We start from the raw sequence: 21,777 nt of genomic DNA on the forward strand, positions 1-21,777 counted from the left end.
TTACCGAATGTAGAGACACGCAAAATGACAGCAGTTTTCCTAACTAGTCTAGAGACTAGATTAGAATATACAAGCATTTAACAAGGAGTGGCATTAAGGACTAGAAATGAAACTAAAAGCAATTGATCTCCCAGACTACCTACTCAAAACCATCACATCATTCATAATAGACAGAACGTTCCAAGTCAGAATAGACACAGATCAAACTCTACGACACAAAATCAAATCCGGAGTCCCACAAAGATCAATCTTAAGAGTTAGGACCAACCCTCTTCAATATATACTGCTACTAGCAGCGATATCCGCAATCACTCCAACTCTCAACTTTCTATGTTTGCTCACGATACGATGATCCTTATTCAAGACAGCTCTATAAACTCATCAATACAAAAACTTCAACCATCATTAAATGAAATCACTTCCTGGTGGATCACTGTAATGGATGACGTTAAATTCCAATTCAATGTTCTAAAATTATTGTATACGAAAACCGAATCTGAGCGAAGACGGTCTGTCTACCTATAATATTAAAAATTGTATTTGATGATACAGTAATCAATGTAATTTATTTTACTATTAGGCATTAGTAAGTACTACAGTAGGTTAAATTGTATGCATTTTACAATAATAAAATTATTAGTAGTAGGTTGTACACAGTAAACTAACAAAAAGTTTATAAATTTAAATCTTCTTCATATTCGATAAGAACTTCATTAGTGTTTACTTTTCAATTACACCACACTAATCAGATAATTTTATACACATGACTTAACGCGCATATTTTCTCAACAATTTAACATATTAATTGTATAGTCAAGACTCGCATGTCTTATAAGTACAAGTAAGCAAGAATAGAACAACAGATCAAATGGATCCACTGCAGGAATTTAAGTAAAAATATCTGTATAGTATATATATATAAATATATTATATTAACTTGTAAACTTGTTACGAACATAATAAATAACTTGAAGTTTCATCAATATCCCTTAAGATACGTCTTCGAAAAACAGACACGTTTCAGATTTTCCTTATATAAAATTTCATCTGAAGCATGTTTGATATTCCCTTCTAATATAATTGTATACGTTTTTAGTTTAATTACATTTCATTTGATCTATTCTTTTGATGCCAATAAGGCAATGGATTAATTGTAAAACGGATAAATGTAATAACAGAGTAAAAACAATTAATTCTATCCAAAACTTATTTTAAAACATTTTTATTGAAAACCGAAACTAACTACCAAAACGCAACATCAAGCCAATATATTTAAAGAAATAAACGATTACACCTTTCTAAAAAAAAACATACACAAAGTTAATTATTCAACGAACGAAGTGTCGTATGATTCTGTCAGTTAGGTTAGGTTAAGTTAAATTATATTTTACATTTAAATTTATACTTAACATTGATGAGAATTATTTTTTGCCATTCATATTTACAATGTTTTTAAGCAAATGGTACAAAAGATAAAACGTTAGGTAGGTATACATTCATGTCGAGCAAAACATTTTATAACTACATAAATAACTTTCAGAAAAAACTAATCATTCAACATGTCTACAAGGTGTCTCACACTCTTTCTATCTGGGTGTTACCCATTTGCACCAAAATAAAAAAGGTATGTTTTTCTGACATCCCACTTGCGCCAAATTTACCTGGTATATTTATAATTAAGTTATATATATTTTATTATATACAATTTTATTTAAATCATAATTAACTATACGAATTTTTCTAAAATAATAATCAATAATGGCTGAATAATACACATTTTTTTGAAATAATAATCAGAATTAATACAAATTGTTGTTAAAAACTATAGGTAATAAATTATTACTAACTATTATAATTTATAACAAATAATTAATAATAATTAATAGTACTTACATAATTTTTATTAACAATATTTTTCTTTTCTAATAATAATCTATCATACAATTTTTTTAATCAAATTTAAGTCAATAATATGAATTTTTTTAAATATCAATCAAATTAATCATAAAAAAAAAAAATAGATATTTTTAAACATAATATCTTCCTAATCTTTATTGTAATTAAAAGCAACTATTTGCACATATTCAAAACGCGTTAATTTTTGTTAATGGTAAATACTTTTTCGTATAGCGGATACGTCAGATATAGTGAAATCTGTATTGGTTATGTGGTTATTCATTTCATATAAATAATTTTCCTAGGACGAATACTTATGTCTTCAACAGCCACAAGCTTCCAGGTAAAACTGTACTACAACCATTTTAAATTAACAAATTGGTTAATTCTTATATTTTAAAGGTTATATTTGTAACGTAAAGTAAAGTTATTTTTATAAGTCTATAGATTTTAAATGTAAATGACTCAATAATACTAAATGATAATTGACAAAAAGTAACTTCAGCATGGAAGCTTGTGGCTGTTGAAGACATAAGTATTCGTCCTAGGAAAATTGGTTGTAACTTGTAGTACAGTTTTCCCAATCCGTTTTTCACAATCAATTTTTTCCAATACATTTTTCCCAACTTAAACATTTCCAAATCTAATATTCCCAATCTAATTTCTCCAATTTCAATATTTACCAAAAATATATTATCTTATCCCAATATATATTTTTACAAATTTAATATTTCCCCAAAAAAAACCGACACTGAGTGCATGTTACGACAACTAAATCTGGGACAAAAAATAAGGAATGGTCGTAATATGGTACGACTAAAAGTAGAGGAACGAATACATATTATTGTTTCAAAGTATGACGAATTTGTTAATAACAATGATATTATTGCATATCTCACGGCCATTGGTCATAATTTAAAATTTTAATACAGTTTTATTTATTTATACTATTTTTTTACTATACTTGTACATTTTAAAATTAACAATTTGTTAATTATTTGTATAATAATTAATAATTTAATAATTTTAACTACTTTTTTTATAATACATGCTTATACATTTTAAAATTAACAATAAATAATTTCTTATATTTGGTAAGATCGTATAATGATAGATTTGATATTGTGAAAAATAACTTTTGGGAAAAATGGTATTGTGAAAAAGAACTTTTGGGAAAAATGGTATTGAGAAAAAGAACTTTTGGGAAAAATGGTATTGAGAAAAAGAACTTTTGGGGAAAAAAAAAATGTGAAAAACAGTTTGGGAATAGTGTCTCCCTACCATTTAAAATGTTTACGTAGGTAAATTGGTGCAAATGGGCTGTCTGAAAAACATACCTTTTTTATTTTGGCACAAATGAGCTGTACCCAAAACGAATTAATTTTTTTTTTGGCACAAATGGGCGATGCCCTTCTATCTTCATACATGTACTCACTAGACAATTATAGTATATATAGGTGTACTTTAAAACATAGATATCCGTTTTAAAAATAAAAATATGATGATTTACGTAACTGCTTTAACATATTTTTATTATTTTTTAGTCTTATACATTAACTATTTCAAATGTATATGTACCTATACATAACGTAACACAAATGTGTTGATTTTATTTTCAGTTTAGTCAAACCAATTCTAGATTGCAAGGAAAAATCTTATGCCTTTACGATTTTGACAAGTAATTTTTTTATTCGATAGATGAAGACTTAACAGGTGTGTACTACAATTTTAAAAATTCTATACTTTCAAAAGTTATTGTAATTTAGTCTAGTATAAAGTCTAGTGTAAAAAAATTTCTGACATTATTCAAAGTTAATTAAAAATTCCAGTTACACATAATTACAGTTTCTATTAAAAAAAAAAAAAACAGAATCATAAAAATCTGACTATCTACGAAGCGCGATCACTTTTCCTGTAAAGCCGTAATAGATCGTTTAAATCATAGACTTATAACAGGACCTTTGTTATAGGTCTATGGTTGAAATGCGGTTTGGTTTTAATCTTTCGGGCGACCTATAAACCTACTCTGTAGTATCAGTATGGTCACCGCGCAACGTAAATAGGAATTGCATGAGTTATTGTCATAATGTCCCTTAATAAATAGCCGACTAAGGCACCCTTAAGAGATAATGATTTAAATTAATAACTGACAAATTTATAAGACAATAATTATTGAAGTAACACGAAATGTCGTAACCTAAACTTGTATGCGGATCAACATTAAGTAGGTACCTATGTGCAGTACGATGTATTTAACATTACCTAACTAGCTTGTTTTAAACGTAAAATAAAAATGTGTATCATTAATAGATTTCATAGGTAATTAATTTTGGTACATGCATACATAAAACTTCATATAACATGTAAATTATTTGAGCTGCGTTGATAATGATACAATATTTTATTTAGCACTAAAAATACTAGTAAAAAAAAATTCAAAATTTGTCTTCAATCTTTCAAAAACAATTCAAGTATGGTAAATGTAATTAATCTATATTAGGCTTCGTTAATCCTCCAATCATCATTATTCCTGCACAAATAGGCACAATTCACACACCCATTTTACAGTTATCTTGTGGGGAAAATGCAATTTATTTGGTGCGATGGTTAACGATAAGAGAATGACCGCTGCTGTGGTTGACAGATTACAATAACGTAAACTATATAGGTTTAATGGTAATACGAATAATAAAATAAATAAATAATCCACGTTCACTTCGTAATGCACAATAAAACTGTACACACATATCTGCATAATATACTCTCACATATGAATACATACAGAGTGATTCCCAAAGCATATGCTAAGTATTGCTTGCTCCCATTTTTTCCTTTAATAATGAAATTATTTAAATAGGTTACTACCTACCTAATAAGTAGATAATAAATTATATAATATAAATTACATAGAATTACTAGACTCAAAAAAATAACAAAAAATATTATTTACAAAGATTATGAAACATTGAGATCGTTTAGTTGATCGCAAGCTATAAGATTCTAATTTAGTATTGTACCTATGTAAAGCAGTTATATAAGAGTAAAAAATTTCATAAATTATTCTGGTAGGTACTGTGATTAGTAATAAAATGCTTCAAATTCGTACATTTGGTAATATACATTATTTGTGATCCAATATCCGGGTAATAAAATGTAAATAAATATTGTATACGATTCAGGTAAATATGTTACCCAATAAATTACTGACCGTCCATCTACTCAAGTCGTATGTCTAAATCAACAAACTATACTACTTCTTTTGTAAAATGAAGCCAGCGAGGCGGCAATGGAACGGCGGCTTTGGCTTGCAATTCACGCCAAAATAAGTATGTTTAGAAACTATTTGTACAGTTAAGCTACTTCAAATCGATATTTTCATGAAAAATTGACCAATTCATAAAATGAAAATGACCTTGTGACACTTAGCAAAATACCAAAAGATTTCACAAAATTGTCGATTTTTCATGGATTGGTCACTCCAATTTGCAATCAGACATTCACTTCATGAATTAAAACATTTACCCCACTCAAGTATTATTATTCTTATATATCTTTATGTCATTACCGTTTATCATATTCTTATGTATCTTTAAATAAAACCAAATTAAATTTAAATACGTAAAAATCTTATATGGCTTTAAATTATGACAAAATGACAAATTCGTACAAATAATTATAATTCAACCTTAAAAAAAGTTTCACCCTACCTCTCCAATCTGGTAGAACACCCCATGCACACTAGCCATCAAAGAGTGTTCTGGTAAATTTAAAAAATATGGGATTTCTGGATCCATGATTGATTTAGTCACATACAAGAAATTCTATACTTTGGCTAAGTAACCATGTCTCAATTCTGAAAAATCCTCTGGGCAAAATGTGTGCCCAACCATTCATTTTATGAGTCAAACTATATCCTACTTCTTTCTACTAAGAAAGTAAGAAGTTCAAAAACTGTAATAAATGCCACCTACTAAACAAAAGCTGGTTTCCACATTTTTTTGATAATGGCTCCCATCCTCTCGTCCCTTTATTACTCAAAACTATTCCTTCTCTTTTTGTAATTCCTAATGAATTTATTCACAGATCATCTAAGATCCTTTTAAATTCTTGATCCCTCCCCAGTCATTTTCTTTTTAATTTAATTTATTGTCAGGCTCTCTAATCTATACATGAATAAACAATTTCTATTAATTTTTGTAATATGTATCTACAATTTATACTACTTTATTATCAAATAAATGCTGTTTTAATTATTATTATTGTTATTATTATAGCATAAAAATATAACAGGTGATCAATGATATTTTCTACCAATAATTTCTTAGTTTGTTATCTGTTATGTTCAAAACAAACTTTAATTAAATTAAAAAGTTATCATTTAAATATCAAACTAACTGAATAATACCATCTAAAATAAATTTTTTTAATTATTCTAGGAATAAATACTTTTTAAACAGAAAATATAGTTTATGACTATTTACTAACGTGATTCTTTCATGTGTCAATACCTACCTAGCTACCTACTTATTGAACAAGTTGGGTTAAATTTTAGTTGATTCTAATAACTTTTCACACTTTTATGTTTTCCAAGCTCATTAAATTAATTGATAATATTCAACTCAGTTCTTAACTACACTGTTACACTAACATTATTCGGGTACCTACCTAGTGGACTAGTTATAAGGTCACAACTAAGTATATAATTGCAATATTGCATCATCCTTAGTTTTATAGATTTGTCTCATAATAAAATCAATGAAAAATGCGAAATGAAAAATATATACACTACAGCAGTCAGCCGGTACTAAAAAAACTTATTAGTAACATTTATTTAGACTTTTAAATTCTTACAATAAAAATGCATTTTTAGTTTTTAATTGCATTAACTTGCTAAAAATGGCACACTGAATTACAAATAATATTGAATATGTGTTACCAACAAAATAAAACAAAGTGTGTCTATATTAAATATTTTATTAATACAATAAATTGGTAGGTATGTAGAATAATGTTTTAATATCATATTTATGATAAAAAAAATAATTTAAATAGGCGTTATTTATTAGTTAGTAGATTATATTATCATTATAAGTAATATCATTCAGTAAAGGTTATAAATAATAAATAAAACAATATTATCTCTATTGTTATTACCCGACATTGCAACAAATAACAGATAAATAGGTAGTTAAAATATAAATAAATTAAAAATTAAAATTATGATACATAATATTGATATATAACTTATAGATTACTTTTCAATTAAATTTAAAGTGAGACCAACACAAAATAAAGTAAAATATGATCATAAAAAGCTATCAACACATATCATATAAAAATTCGGTACATAATAATTATATAATTAAAACAAAACTGATAAAAAAAAATAAGAAATAAAATAGGTAGTGCAATTATCAAAAAATAATAATGTGAAGAATAAAGATCAAATTACAAATAAATACAATAACAATGACTAAGGCTGGGGTGTTGATAGGTTAAATATTTTAAGAAAGAAGCTATTTTTCCAGTTGATTAGTTTTCTAGTTGACTTGTAACTGTAATATCATTTTTCTATACAAGTTCATTAAAAAAACTGTTATGTAACTTATGTACCATAAATGCTATACAATAACTATATAACTGTTACTTATATAACTATTATATATATTATTATATATTTTTTTTTTTTATATAAATGTAACAATTACCTTATTATCTGATCACAATTATATTTAAATTTAAGATGTAATTTAATTTTTTATTTTAGTTTAAATTAATTATCTTTTAACCATTCAAACCTAAAATATCAACTATTCGACTTCACAAAAATAAATTGAAATTAACTAAATTGCAACTTATCAAAATAATTAAGAAATAATTTAATTTCCCAGCCTTAAGTAACTGTAAAAACTTGATTAAAAAACGAATTATTTCTTTCTATACAAATCATTATTTAGGTAATTAAACATACATCTGTTTAAGCAAGCATTTAATAAATTTAAGACAATTTAATAAGAATTAACTTACCCTTTTTTATCATCATCATCATCCATATTGTTAAAACAATTAAAATAGGAAGGAAAAAACTAAAGAAAACTTTGTCCTGTAAATTAAAAATCAATGATAATATAACTATTTTCTTATAATTTGTTTCAATATTATGTTCCTAAATTTATTTATACATAATTTTAAAAATGAATCATTCCTCTTCCACTAATCAGAGTTAAGTGATTCAATGCAAGTGCATAACTGTTTTTTTACATAATTAGGAAGTAAACCTGACTACCTCATTTGACCTTAAGTGTGGCGCTATGGCATTGAAACCAGTGAATGTGTAAACACTAATAATTAATTGACTTAACTATTTGTTAGAAAACCTAACTAAGCTTAAACTTAAAGACATGACATAACACTTAATGACAAAATAAGTAGGTATTATATATCAACTTACTTTAATTATAAGAATGAAAAATTAGATTTATTGCATAGACAATTTATATTTGTAGATGCATTGTTAGCCATGGTTGAATGACTAATTAGTAATAACAATTACGTTAAACAATGAAAACTTTAAGGAAAGAATAATTTAATTCAGTAGAAAAATTGATTAGCAATAGGAGGACAGTAATTTCATGTTGGCCGCTAATTAAGCCTAAAGCCCTAAAATGCTAAATGTATGTAAAAATGTAAAATAACAGTCTTCCTCACTCCGCGCCACTACGGACCGAGGATACAGTATACAGTAAACAGTACACGATAAAAAATGAATAATGAAATATCAAAATATTGTTATCAAAATGTGATATTGATTAAAAATAAATAATATTATATAAAGTTTACCATGGAAGGGATATCACTAACGAACACAAAGATTATTTTAGCGGGAAAATCGTTATCAATTATTTTATTATAGACTAGTTAAAATTTAAAGTATTGATTGTTCGTTTAAGTGTTGAACATTTTCGTTCTTAAGTCGATACTCGATACTAAAGACTTCAATTTAGAACAAGCTTACAAAGTAACGTAACAGAATTTTCATAATTATCTGATTTCCACCTCGACTAAGTCAACTGTTATCTACTGTTATCGTTCGATGTACTCCAATACTAGTAATGATGAACTCGAACCTCGGCTGGCGCCCAAGCCCACACAGTTCCAAGTAAATCTTTTTTTCAAAATCAAATCTATTTCAATGTGCTTCCAACACTTAAAGAGGTTTTGTGTATAGAAAATGTATTTTATCCTCACTAAAATGTTTTAATGTTTTTAGGAACTGTCAGCCAAACCTGAGGTTCCAGAACTATCAGTTGTATTTAATTCGTCAGAAAATAGTTCAAAGCCATTAAATAAACACTCACCGTATTATGCAAACAGTCAAAATTCTCATGAAACATATAGTGAATGGAAAAGTCGTCAAAATAGCTCACCTCCAGTACATAAAGAAACTCGTTACTAAGAACCACGGGACAAGCAATATTATGGATCCTCGTCATACAGTGATTGTGATCAAAACCCTTACGGTCGCTTTTCTGACAAAATCTCCTACAAATCTAGTAGCGAGTATCACAAATGTGCCTATCAGAACACACCTACCGTCAAAGATATTTACAACATGATGCAATTACAAAATGATCAAATGAAATTTCTTTTAGAAACCATACAAAAACTATTAGTAACTGTATTATCTAATCAGCAGAACCAACATAAATGTTGTTGCTCAGAAAATAGTCATTGTAAAAAAGATAATGATTCTCAAACAACAGAAGTTTTTAAAAAAGATGTAACTGAAAAAGAATGTCCTTCACAACATTCTAACGACAACAATACAGAAAAACCACAAACCAATTTAAAAAAAACTGAAACTGTACAAAAAAAAATTGAATCAAATAAAAATTTTAAATCCTCTGGTAAATCCTTGGGTAAACCAGATGTCGCATCCGTTACAAAAGAAACACCAAAAACTCTAGTAAATACTAGATGCGATAATAGTAATGATGAAAAAGATAATAAAAAAGAGAAGGAAAGAACATACTCCATTATAAGGTACCTTCATAGAATATTTGTTTCTATCCTGTTAATTTAAACATTTATTTAACAATCCATTTTTACCTATCACAGTGGATAAAAATAAATGTTTGGTTAATTATTTGTATAGCCTCATGCCTTATAAATGGTTTATTATGTATATATTTTAGATTATATACAACAGGGGTCTTCAAACTATGGCTTGTATAATTAGGTCCACAAAGAACTTATGGTTTTTTAGTACGACACATGTATAAAAAAAAATTGGTGATCACCTCATCTAGAAAATAAACATATAATATAGATAAATTACCAACTATGCCTTGAGGTAGTTTGTATAATAACAAAAATGATGCCAGAAACATGAAGAATGTTTTACACATATAAACCACCTAAAAAAAAATGTTTTTCCACCATCATATTATCTACTTCATTTACCTTAGTTCAAGATCTATGTATTACATTGTGTATTTTTTTTTCTAGTGATGAATCGTTTGATTTAAATTCAAATGATGTTCAAGTGATTGAGGATCCAATATCTCCTGAACAATCCATCCACATTGATATGAAATCATCGTCTGATGATAGTGAAAATAGGTAATTTATTTGTGTAATAAATAGTAATTTAAAATTAATCCTTTTTTTCTAACTGTAGTGAATGTGAAGAAGAAAATGACAAGAAAATTGAAGTTGGGTGGACAATGTATAAAAATATTATTGTAAGCTGCAGACATTTCTAAATTTTCTTTAAAAGAATTATAATTATTACCTATATAGTTAATGATTTTTGAAAATGTATAGTTATTATTGCTTATTTTTTTATAAAAAGGGACAAGTAAATAACCTGCTTGAAGATAATATGAGTGAACGGAAATCCGATGTAGGTGAACCAATAGAATGTGTTAAACCTTTAGCAACAACTACACCAAAGTAAATTATACATTACTCTTTAGAGGCTTCATTTGATTTCACTGATAATATTTGTAAGACTTAAGATAATTTTAATGATTTAGTTTTTAACTTTTAGGAATTTTGAACCATACAAACATTTTAGGTTACCTGAAAATAATAAAATAGATTCCAGCTTACAGATGCAAGCACTTGCCATGCAGTATCTATCACCTGAACAAGCCGTAAAATGTAAGTCATTATCTCTGTGTTTCCTCATAAGTCATAAGATACATTTATATTTAACAAACAACAATTTAAATAATTTAAATAAATAACAATTCACATTGTCAAATAGTAACAGTACAACACATAAATTATTAACAATAATATAAGTTTACTGCATCTAAATGAAATATAAAACTATGTAATTGGTATTGACTATTCATCCACTCACTATATACCAATCTGGTTTCTTCTCTTCTTTTGTATTAACTTATTTGAAACCTAAAAAACAAAAAATACATATATTTTTTATTTTATTACCTAAATTTTCACTACATTGCAACTAGCTTGTAAAACATGTCATGAATGTACAGTGTATATGTTAGTGGTAATGTGTGTAGTACATTATTTTATTAAATAACTAGTTATCCTATAAAATGCCTAAATATACTCGTTAATATATAAATTACACGGTTTTACTAGTTAATTTATGGAATACCGATTGGATTTTCGATAATGTATGAAATTTATATTGTTAGGTAGATATGCCAACAAAAGTGCACCACAAAACAGAGCATATGTTTAAAAAGTAATTTAATTTGTAACTTGAAATGCAATCCAAAAAGTTCATGTACTAATAAATAAATTCTAAATTGTAGAAAAAATAACAATTTAATAATAGTAACTATAATAATAAAATAAGTTAATAATTATATTATAAAAAAACTATTGATAACTATTGATTTTTTTTTTTTTATTTGTATAATTTATTTAAGAATTTAATAATTCTAATTCTGATTTTTTTTGTAATTTGTACTAAAAATAATGCAAATAAAATAGTAGTTNTAACAATTTAATAATAGTAACTATAATAATAAAATAAGTTAATAATTCTATTATAAAAAAACTATTGATAACTATTGATTTTTTTTTTTTTATTTGTATAATTTGTTTAAGAATTTAATAATTCTAATTCTGATTTTTTTTGTAATTTGTACTAAAAATAATGCAAATAAAATAGTAGTTAGTGTGTAGGATAACTAGTTGAAGTATGTGTTTATGGATTCATTCTATTACATATACTGTGAAAGTACCCGTAATTCTATAGAATAACTAGTTGTTTTTGTAGAATTACAGAATTTCATACATTAACGCTAACATATACACAAAAACATGTTAAGTTATCCTGCCTTTAATATACTTATTTTATAGATAATATTTTATTTGATTAATATATATATTTACATAAATAAAATTAAAAGAATAATACATTTATTTGATTTATTCTTATTTCAGTTGATATGAATAAACATTTTGTGCCAACAACACAGCCTACTATGAAATCTCCAAATAACTATTCTATTTCAACCCTACATTATATGGAAAGATATCATCTGATTGCACCTGAAAAAACCTATACTTCAGGTATCTATTCAATTAAGTATAATACATGTATCATATTATTTTTAATTCAGGTTTTTATTTTATGACAAAAACAAATGTATATAATTGAATAAACAAAGAAGTTAGCATTCTTCCAGTATTATTTATTGTAGTATAGACGTATAGTAATAATTAACATTTGAAAATTAATACATTTTATCTTCTTATTCGAGTTTAAAATATCAAACAAAACAAACTAGAAACCCAGGAGTATGTTTTTGTCTTTAAATTTGATCATTTCGTGTAATACGAGTTACATATATAATAAATTAAGTCATTATTAAATGATAATATTATAACCCAGAATTAATTAAACAATATTTAATGTAGTAAATGTAGAAAATATACTGGCCAATAGCAATGCAATATATTAGCAAATAACTGCAATATGACTACTACTAAAGAAAATTCAATTATAGATTTCTCCAAGTCTAGTATAAAGAGTCAATTAACTTCTAGGTCCAATCTAACTAACAAAATCTGTTATGACGTGATCAAAACAATATGTACATATTATTTAACTGTTGTTACTTAAACTACAAAAAATTATTAAAACCAATTATTTCTATAAAATAAACAAAATATTTACTTTAAATGGCGTGTAAATTTGACAAAAACAAAACAAAACATGTGAAAAATACAGGTCATATTACGTATTCTCTGGTGATTGAAATTTAATAACTAGTTTATCATGGCTGCGTTTATTGCCCCATGTCCTAATTAAATCAATTTTAAACAAACATACAAATAAATAGAAGACTATACTATAAGGCACTAGAAGTTGAATTACACATACATTCTTCTCAAAAAATATAGTTTAATTAATGAATAATAACCAATCTATATACCTAATACTATAATACATTGACAAATTTTGTTTTTTATTGCAAAGCCACTTGGGTTGCTAGCAATCTAAACTATGTTATTTATTTGGCAACACTTGGGTCGCCCGTTGCCAAATTTAACATCAACATAAATTGCATCTAATTTTTTAAGACTAAGACAACAATATTTAATATGAATTATGAACCATGTCTTAAGCAAGAAAAATTTGATCTTTTTTTTTTAAAAACCAGTTAAACCTGGAAGCTCTTTATGTCCGACCAGAATTTTAGCCAAAAAATAAATACATTGTGTAGCCTTGCACATACTGAACTGACTTGGGTCACCTGTCAATGCGGAAATTTGTTTTCTGAACTAAGTGTTACCTAGTTATTAACTTAATAGTTTATAATTATTTGTAAGTTTTATAGTTCTAAAGTATGAAAATCAAAAATCAGTACATTTAGAATACATAGGGCACCTTGTATAACAACATCAAAAAAGGCAGCCAATTTGATTTGAGTTATTAAAAGGGGACCAAAATATTGAATGGATTAAATGAGTTTGTTGTTTAATTGAGGAGAGGTAGTAAGATAATAATATGGTTTCCAAGCAACTCTTTAACAAAGGTCAACCTTGCAATCTAAAATCAATGCTGTAACTTAAATATTGCTAATTAATAAACTATTTTTTTTTTTTTAGAAAAACCACATCAAAAATTGGCTACAGAAGGATTGAACAAAAAGAAAAAATCATCGCGTAAAAATAAAACCCCTTCAAAAATACTCAATATCACTGAACTTAAACAACAACCAAAATTATCATAACTGTGATTATTTTTTTTTAAATTAATTTTATTGTACTATAACATTCATGTTTTAAAATCAAAATAAATTATATGTGTATGTATTTTTTTTTTATTGCAACACTCGATGATAAATATTAATACATTTAGAGCTTATTTCATGAGTGAATTATTATCATTTACATCTTTTAATATTTATATACATATATATGCTTATTGTATTATTCATCAACATTTAGATTTAAAATAGCTATTATACTTTTTCATAACTATGATAATAAAATATATTTATCTAAAAGACAATGTTTATTTCAAAATGCTTCATATAACTCACTTTTTAAGTTTAGATGTTAAAACTTTCACCACACCCACAAGTTCCTTTAATGTTTGGATTATAAAAAACAAATTCTGAAGATAATTTGGACTGAACAAAGTCCATTTCGGTTCCAAGTAACGTCAACTGAGCTTTTCTATCAATAAACACCCGTATTCCTAAAAAAAAAAATATTCATGTAGATAGGTATGTAAAGTGTATAAATAGATTAATCTATGGCCATAATATAAACAGTACACTTAGCAAATAGGATAAATTTTCCTAAATCTTAACCAATTCAAAATTTCTCAAAGAATAATGAAGCATATTATTATAATATTATTTTAATTATTTACCATCTTGTACAACTTCTTCATCTAATTTATGTTTTTCATTAGCATAATCTAGAGTATAACTTAGACCATTGCATCCCCGTTGTTTAACACCGATTTTAAGACCAATCTGTAATATTTTAACAACTTGAAAATAGGAAAAATAATAATGACAATAAATGTGTGAACATAACTATAAATGCATACTAACACAATCTGATTTTCCGGACAGTATCTTTTTCAGTTGATCAACGGCTGATGGTGTCTGCAAAAATACATAATACAATATAATATTTTATTTTGAAACAATGGTATTTGATGTTATACTAACCAAGGTGAGAGCAGCCTTAATAGGTTTCTTGATTCCAACTACTGCCCTTATTGAGGCTGAGGCTATACGTCCGGCCATGTTATACTATAATATGATCTATAAATTCATTTTTTAATTATTATTGGTTGACGCATTGGCAGCAGTTTGCACAATATCTCACTGCAGACTGCAGAGGTACAAAAATAGCATTAAACATTCATTTGCTCAATTACCTATAGTCAATAACAGAATAACACGAATATTATGAATTCACAACATTGTGAAATTATTAATGAATAAAGATATCATTGTGTTATCACTTATCAGTTATCACGTCTTGATTTGTATCAGATATGTTTAACAGTGATGTCAAAAGCTAAACCTTAAAAATTATACAACAATATTCACCCGTGAACAATTAATGAATTAATGACAACAGAAATTACAAATCAAACGGCAGTCGTTGTGAGTTTATGAATAGTATAGAATAGTATATAATATTATTCCATACATCTGTGATGACTTCATAACTATTAACTTATCACTTTCAACTCCACTACCTATTGTTCTATGCCACTACTATATAGTATTGGAATTTGCAACCCCTCATGAGGGCATGGGGCTCACTAAAACTTCTCGTAAATGAATACTACCTATGTGTCAGTTTAGGAAATGTATGATATTTTTGTCACCATTATATATTATTATCCCAAATCCCAATAAATAAAATACTATAAATTATATTTCTGTATACAGAGTGTTCGTGAAATGCATGAGGTAACTAGTATAATTGCGCACTCAGTGTGATGACTGATGACCCTATGAAGATTTTTTTGAATTTTTTTTCTATCTTCAAAATCTGGGCTTATTCAATTTTGTTTAAGTAGATCATCTTCAATGTAAAAATAAATACTCAAGTTGTATTTTTTTCAAAATTCTCAAATGAATCGAGGTGTCACATCATTTTCGCGCTTGTTGAGCGTTTTTCACTCTCCGATCGCCGACTAAAAAAAATATGGTATACCGCATCGGTTAGTATGAGAAAACTACAACTGACTAGGACGAATTGAATAACGAATAAAAAAATATATAAATATTACTATGATATCTGCTTATGAACAAACAGCGAATTAGAGCGACGCCTTAATTTATCAAACATTCAATTATTTTAATTATTTTATAAATCTAGGAAAGTCAATAACATAATATTTTAATTTATAACTGGTAAATTTTACCAAATCCAACGTTAGAAGTTATTTGAAACTATTAATGTAGTGTAACATGTATTTTATTGTTAAAGGTATTATTTATTTATATTACATTAATACATTATATTATAGTTAAACATAATTTTTACTGTCTGTACTGTCTGTATCATTGTTCCGTTCAGTGGCGTAAATACTCAATGAAATATTTGAACATAGTTGAAGGGCCAACTTCACGAGCTCAACATTATTCATGTTATGGCAATAATCGTATTTAATAAACTCATTAAATAATTCGTTGGATATTATTTATGGTCCATCAAATATAAAATATGAGTAAATAATATTTATACTAATTTATTAATAAAGTTTCTTTTAGATTCTAAGTGGAGCGATGAATTTATAAATTTTACAATGATGTGTTTTTTTTTTCGTGTCTGCGTATACAATATAATGCTTCAATATTCAACCTCAGTATCTTGTTTAATGGGAAAGTGAATCTAATTGGTGCATTGAGAAGGTCAAAATTTAAAATTTCCAGTAGGTTTAAGTTCTAATAATAAGGATTAAGGAATAACGGAAATTTTTACGCAAAACCAGTTTTTGACAAAATGGATTTTGGTTTTTGATGTTTATCTTAAATAACCCTATGATAATAATATACATAAACATACACCTACATACATTTTCACTGAATATTTATATTAGCATTTTCTAAACACCATACAATTTTCAAAATATTTTGACTTGTTTTGAGCTGTTTACAGACATTTTCAGTTTCCAATTTATTTATTTATTTTTTTATGAATGTCAATACAATTTTATTTATTGGATCAAGAAAAATATTAAAAATACAAATGCACAATTATGTCTTGAAATCAAAGTATTTAAGGTTCGGATTTCGACCAAGTACGTAAAAATCACGAAAGTGTGCAAATTATTTTAAGTTAGTAATTCAAAAACATTTTTCTTTTTTATCTAAGGTTATGATATTTAATACAAGATTCCTTTTAGGTTTGTCTATCTTTATCAACAAAAAAAAAAAATGCCTACTTTAAAATCAAATAAAATTTTTATGAGCTTTTAAAGTTGACATTTTTACAACATTGGATATTCACTCGATTTGTCATGTAGCGATTTTCTTATTTTGTTGTAATTCAAAAACGAATAACTGTAGATACTTGAGATTTACATTTTACATCATTATGGTTATTTTATCAATTTATATACTTGATACAATTTCCAAATATTTCGACTTCTTTTGAGCTGTTTACGGACAACTGTTTCAATTTAATTTTTGTAGTTATTTTTTCTATACATTTCAATAAAATTGTATTAATTGGTCAAAAAACTTTAAAATTTAATACAAGGCTCCTGATATATTGTTCTAATAGCAGTTGAAACATATTCAAAATACACAAAGGCACGATTTTGTTTTACAAGCATTAGAAGTTCAAATTTTATAAAATGTTCAACTTTTAAAATTTAAACAAGATTAAATTTCAAACAAAGTTCTACGGAAATGGGTTATTCTTTAATATATAAACAGTTTTTTTCAAAAATGTTGTAAGCTAATATTATTTGAAGTTATAATTATATGTTATTATTTTGCTTGCTAACTGATCAAGTTTCCATCGATTCTTGATCAATTTGCAGTAACTTAAATTTTTTTGCCAAGTCTGTTTTTGGCTGCACCATCTATTTTTTTTTAAGACAGTTGTCCATGTAAAAAAATTAATGAAACTCAAGAAAAGATTTAATTTTAATGCATTAAACTAAATTCAACACAATAGTAAATAGTACACATAACACGACAGTCATAAAGTATTAGCTAAAGTCTAAAATCAAAAGACGATGATAAATAAGAGTGCCAATAAGTTGTTTCTTTTAAATTTTGTATTACATTTAGATTTAAAAATAAAACCATATGAGATTATGATAATAAATTATTATTATTATTGTTGTACATACTATACATAATGGTATTATGTTCCTTTTCCTTCGCAAAACACACACACACACTCACAGTACTCACACATACATACAAACTTTCATGCACGTCCTAGCATGCGACTGAATATAAATATATTCCAACTATTAACTAATAAATATTAAATATTTATTAGGTGCCAATAATTTTTCATTGCGACAATCATTTCTATAATAGGTATACAATATTATATTTTCTCAAAATATTATAAAAATAAACATGTTTTTGTGTTAATTAAATATAATAATGATTAATGGTTAAACGAAAACAAACGGGCAAACTTTGCTACTTTTAAAAATCAGACAGGGGCAAAACCCACATTGCTAGCCCCCCACCTTTCTCCACCCAAATGACGCCACTGGATTAAACTATGATTTAATAAATTCATTAAGTACAGATTTTTCGTTATTTTTCCTATCATCCACTATACCAAAATAAATGCCTGTATAAATGTATAATGTATACTCATCATATAATATTATTAGTCATTACCTTAGATCAGTGGTCTCAAACACGCGGCCCGCGGGCCACATGCGGCCCGCAACCCCTTTTGATGTGGCCCGCAATAAATATTTATTTCTTCAAAAATTGTTTGATTTTTTTGTTTTATACATTCGTAATAGGAATTTCCCAAAATAATTTAATTCGATCATGATAAGCACAATGCGATAAAAATAATCTATTAAGATAAGTGTTATTATTTAACGTGTATTACGTGTAGGTACGGGTTCTTATTATACTCAGTTCGTGAATGTAGTTTGTGTGCGCTACTCGTTCAATAAAATGTCAAGTGTTAAACGTAAAATCGGTCAAGAAGGACGTATTTTTCAAGAAAAATGGGGCTATGCATATTTTTTTACCAGTTGTAATTCTGTTCCTATATGTTTAATATGTAAACAAAGTGTATCAGTCATCAAAGAGTATAACATTAAAAGACATTACGACACTAATCATGGTAAGATTTACGATAAATTTGTTGGAAAGTTACGTGAAGAAAAATTTGAAGAATTAAAAAAAAGTCTTTTACATCAAACAAAATTGTTTGATAATATAAGAAAAGAAAATATCGAATCAGTTAAATGTAGTTATATCATAGCAGAAAAAATTGCTCGTGCTTCAAAACCGTTTAGTGATGGCGAGTTCATTAAAGAGTGTATTGTTAGTGCGGTGGAAGTTATATGTCCCGAAAAAAAACAAGCATTTTTAAATATAAGTTTAAGTGGAAATACTATTGCTCAAAGAATTGAAGAAATGGCAAGTAATGTTAAACAACAATTACATGAAAAAAGTAAGAATTTTTTAAATTTTTCTATTGCTATTGATGAAAGTACCGATATTACAAATACAGCACAGTTGGCTATTTTTATCCGTGGAGTTTTTGATAATTTTGATGTAACAGAAGAGCTCTTAGATTTAATTCCTATGACTGACACTACAACAGGAAGTGATTTATATAATTGTGTGGAGAAATGTCTTAATGAATTAGAAGTAGATTGGAAAACATTTTCAAGTATAACTACTGATGGTGCTCCCGCAATGTTAGGTGTAAAAGCGGGATTGGTTTCTAGACTAAAATCAAAAGCCTTGACTTATGGTGTAGAATTGAAAAGTTTTCACTGCATCATTCACCAAGAATCCTTATGTTCGAAAAAATTGAAAATGGAACATGTTATGAATATAGTCATTAAAACTGTTAATTGGATTAGATCTCATGCATTGAATAATAGACAATTTAGTGCACTACTTGAGGAAATGGATGCTCAGTATGGTTGTTTGATATATCATAGTGAAGTGAGATGGCTTAGTCGTGGAGCAGTGCTACAAAGATTTTTCAATTTATTAAAAGAAATTAATTGTTTTATGATATCTAAAAATAAAATTGTTTCGGAACTGAATAATATTGATTGGATTAAAGATTTAGCTTTCCTTGTTGATATTACTACACACCTAAATGTTCTTAACGTACAATTACAAGGAAAAAATAAAGTTATCACAAATATGTGCGATTCGATTCAATCATTTACTATGAAACTTAAATTATGGGAAACTCAACTTGTATCAAATAATTTGGTACACTTTCCTACATTAAAACAGGTATCTACAGAAAATAATGATGGAAAAAAATTTATTTCACATATTTTATTTCTAAAAGACGAATTTCAGTGTAGATTTGTAGATTTCCAAAAGTATAAAGACGATTTTTTACTTTTTAGTGAGCCATTTTCCATAAATGTTGAAAATGTAAGGGAAGATCTCCAACTAGAATTAATAGATTTGCAATGTAATACTAATTTAAAAACAAAATTTGAAACTGTTGGAATTCCTGAATTGTTTAAATACCTTGAAAACAATTATCCAAAACTGCAAAAACATTTTTGTTACATATTATCCATGTTTGGTAGCACGTATGTATGTGAACAATTATTTTCCCTCATGAAGTTGAATAAATCAAAAAGCCGCAATCAAATTTCCAATTTAAAATTGCAATCTGTTCTACATTTGGCATCCAGAAGTTCTTGTGCAAATATAGACAGTTTGGTACAAAATAAGAGATGTCAAGTATCAAGTGCAGCTCGAAAATAAAAAGAAACTATTATTACTACTAAACAAAAAATCAAGACACTGTACAATGTACATCTTTGTTAGAATTATAATCAATAAAATAATTACATCTTTCCTTAATTTATTTTGTTTATTTTAGATTTATTATTAAACTGAGTAAAAAAAAGTGTTTGGCCCGCAAACCTGTGAAGTAAATATATATGGCCCGTAGGTAATTTGAGTTTGAGACCCCTGCCTTAGATCATATACTAGTATATGATCTAAGGTCATTAACAATTTACCTACATGTGAATAAATCTTTCTTATCACTTTAAAGCAAAATAGTTCTCAAATGCTAATAATATGCCTAATACACAAACATACTATTACATACTCGTAATTATATATAATACAAGATGGTTAAAATAAATCACACTCAGATTTCGCATGATGGTCCGTAAGGTAAGATCAGTTTGGCAAATGCAAGGAGCGACTGTGATATGAAATAAAGTGTTTTTAAATATCAACCCCATCTAAAATTACGGACAATGTCTATGGAGTTGCCTCCCAAAAATGTTCACACAATCACACTAGTCTAATAGAATAAAGTACCTATAGTGGTTCATAAATTTCATTAAAATATTCCACGTAAATAGATGCATTTATGTTTACATAGTATGTTACATAATAATAATAAACACTAGTCTTATAGGTATAATACATTTTTTCTATTTTATTATAAGTATTAAGCAGGTATAGGAAGAACAACATACTAAAACAATTAAATTGCTTAATTCATTTTTTTTTAGATATTTATTAGGTATACGCTGCACTACATAGGCGTAACCTCGTAGCCGCGAATGGTGATCAAATATATTCTGGAGGCTGAAGCCCCACTAATCAGGTACATTTTCAATGTAGCGTTCCGTCGGTGCTATTATTTATTATGTTCTGATATGAAACACGATTATGATGTATTATA

General features: G+C 26.7%; 3 protein-coding genes and 1 pseudogene across 4 annotated transcripts in view; 2 read left to right on the forward strand and 2 right to left on the reverse strand.

Moving 5' to 3' along the window:
• LOC111027164 (solute carrier family 26 member 10) overlaps positions 1 to 8,636 on the reverse strand; it is a 58,478-nt gene extending 49,842 nt beyond the window's left edge. The window contains exons 1-2 of the mRNA XM_022305398.1: positions 8,348 to 8,636; positions 7,924 to 7,999 (exon numbers count right to left, since the gene is read on the reverse strand). Of these exons, the coding sequence (XP_022161090.1) occupies positions 7,924 to 7,949 (26 nt within the window). The 5' untranslated portion in view covers positions 7,950 to 7,999; positions 8,348 to 8,636. The remainder of the gene's footprint in view (positions 1 to 7,923; positions 8,000 to 8,347) is intronic.
• A 146-nt stretch (positions 8,637 to 8,782) lies between these two features.
• On the forward strand, positions 8,783 to 14,218 carry LOC111027167 (annotated as a pseudogene).
• On the reverse strand, positions 11,081 to 15,388 carry LOC111027168 (iron-sulfur cluster assembly 1 homolog, mitochondrial). Of its 2 annotated transcripts, XM_022305404.1 has the most exons (6): positions 15,293 to 15,388; positions 15,081 to 15,176; positions 14,961 to 15,014; positions 14,774 to 14,879; positions 14,439 to 14,596; positions 11,081 to 11,316 (listed from the first exon to the last, which is right to left on the reverse strand). In XM_022305404.1, the coding sequence occupies exons 2-5, from the start codon at positions 15,156 to 15,158 to the stop codon at positions 14,448 to 14,450; spliced, it is 387 nt and encodes a 128-aa protein (XP_022161096.1). In that variant the 5' UTR covers positions 15,159 to 15,176; positions 15,293 to 15,388; the 3' UTR covers positions 11,081 to 11,316; positions 14,439 to 14,447. The 2 variants fall into 2 exon arrangements, with proteins under 2 accessions (XP_022161096.1, XP_022161095.1); XM_022305403.1 differs by having other exon boundaries at positions 15,081 to 15,363.
• Positions 15,389 to 19,037: 3,649 nt separating this feature from the next.
• LOC111027156 (general transcription factor II-I repeat domain-containing protein 2A-like) lies at positions 19,038 to 20,837 on the forward strand. Its single transcript, XM_022305384.1, has 3 exons — positions 19,038 to 19,272; positions 19,354 to 20,045; positions 20,694 to 20,837. The coding sequence occupies exons 1-3, from the start codon at positions 19,038 to 19,040 to the stop codon at positions 20,835 to 20,837; spliced, it is 1,071 nt and encodes a 356-aa protein (XP_022161076.1).
• Positions 20,838 to 21,777: the final 940 nt, after the last annotated feature.

The sequence above is a fragment of the Myzus persicae genome, unplaced genomic scaffold (genome assembly GCF_001856785.1).
Source record: "Myzus persicae strain clone G006 unplaced genomic scaffold, MPER_G0061.0, whole genome shotgun sequence".
In the NCBI taxonomy this organism is placed as follows: domain Eukaryota; kingdom Metazoa; phylum Arthropoda; class Insecta; order Hemiptera; family Aphididae; genus Myzus; species Myzus persicae.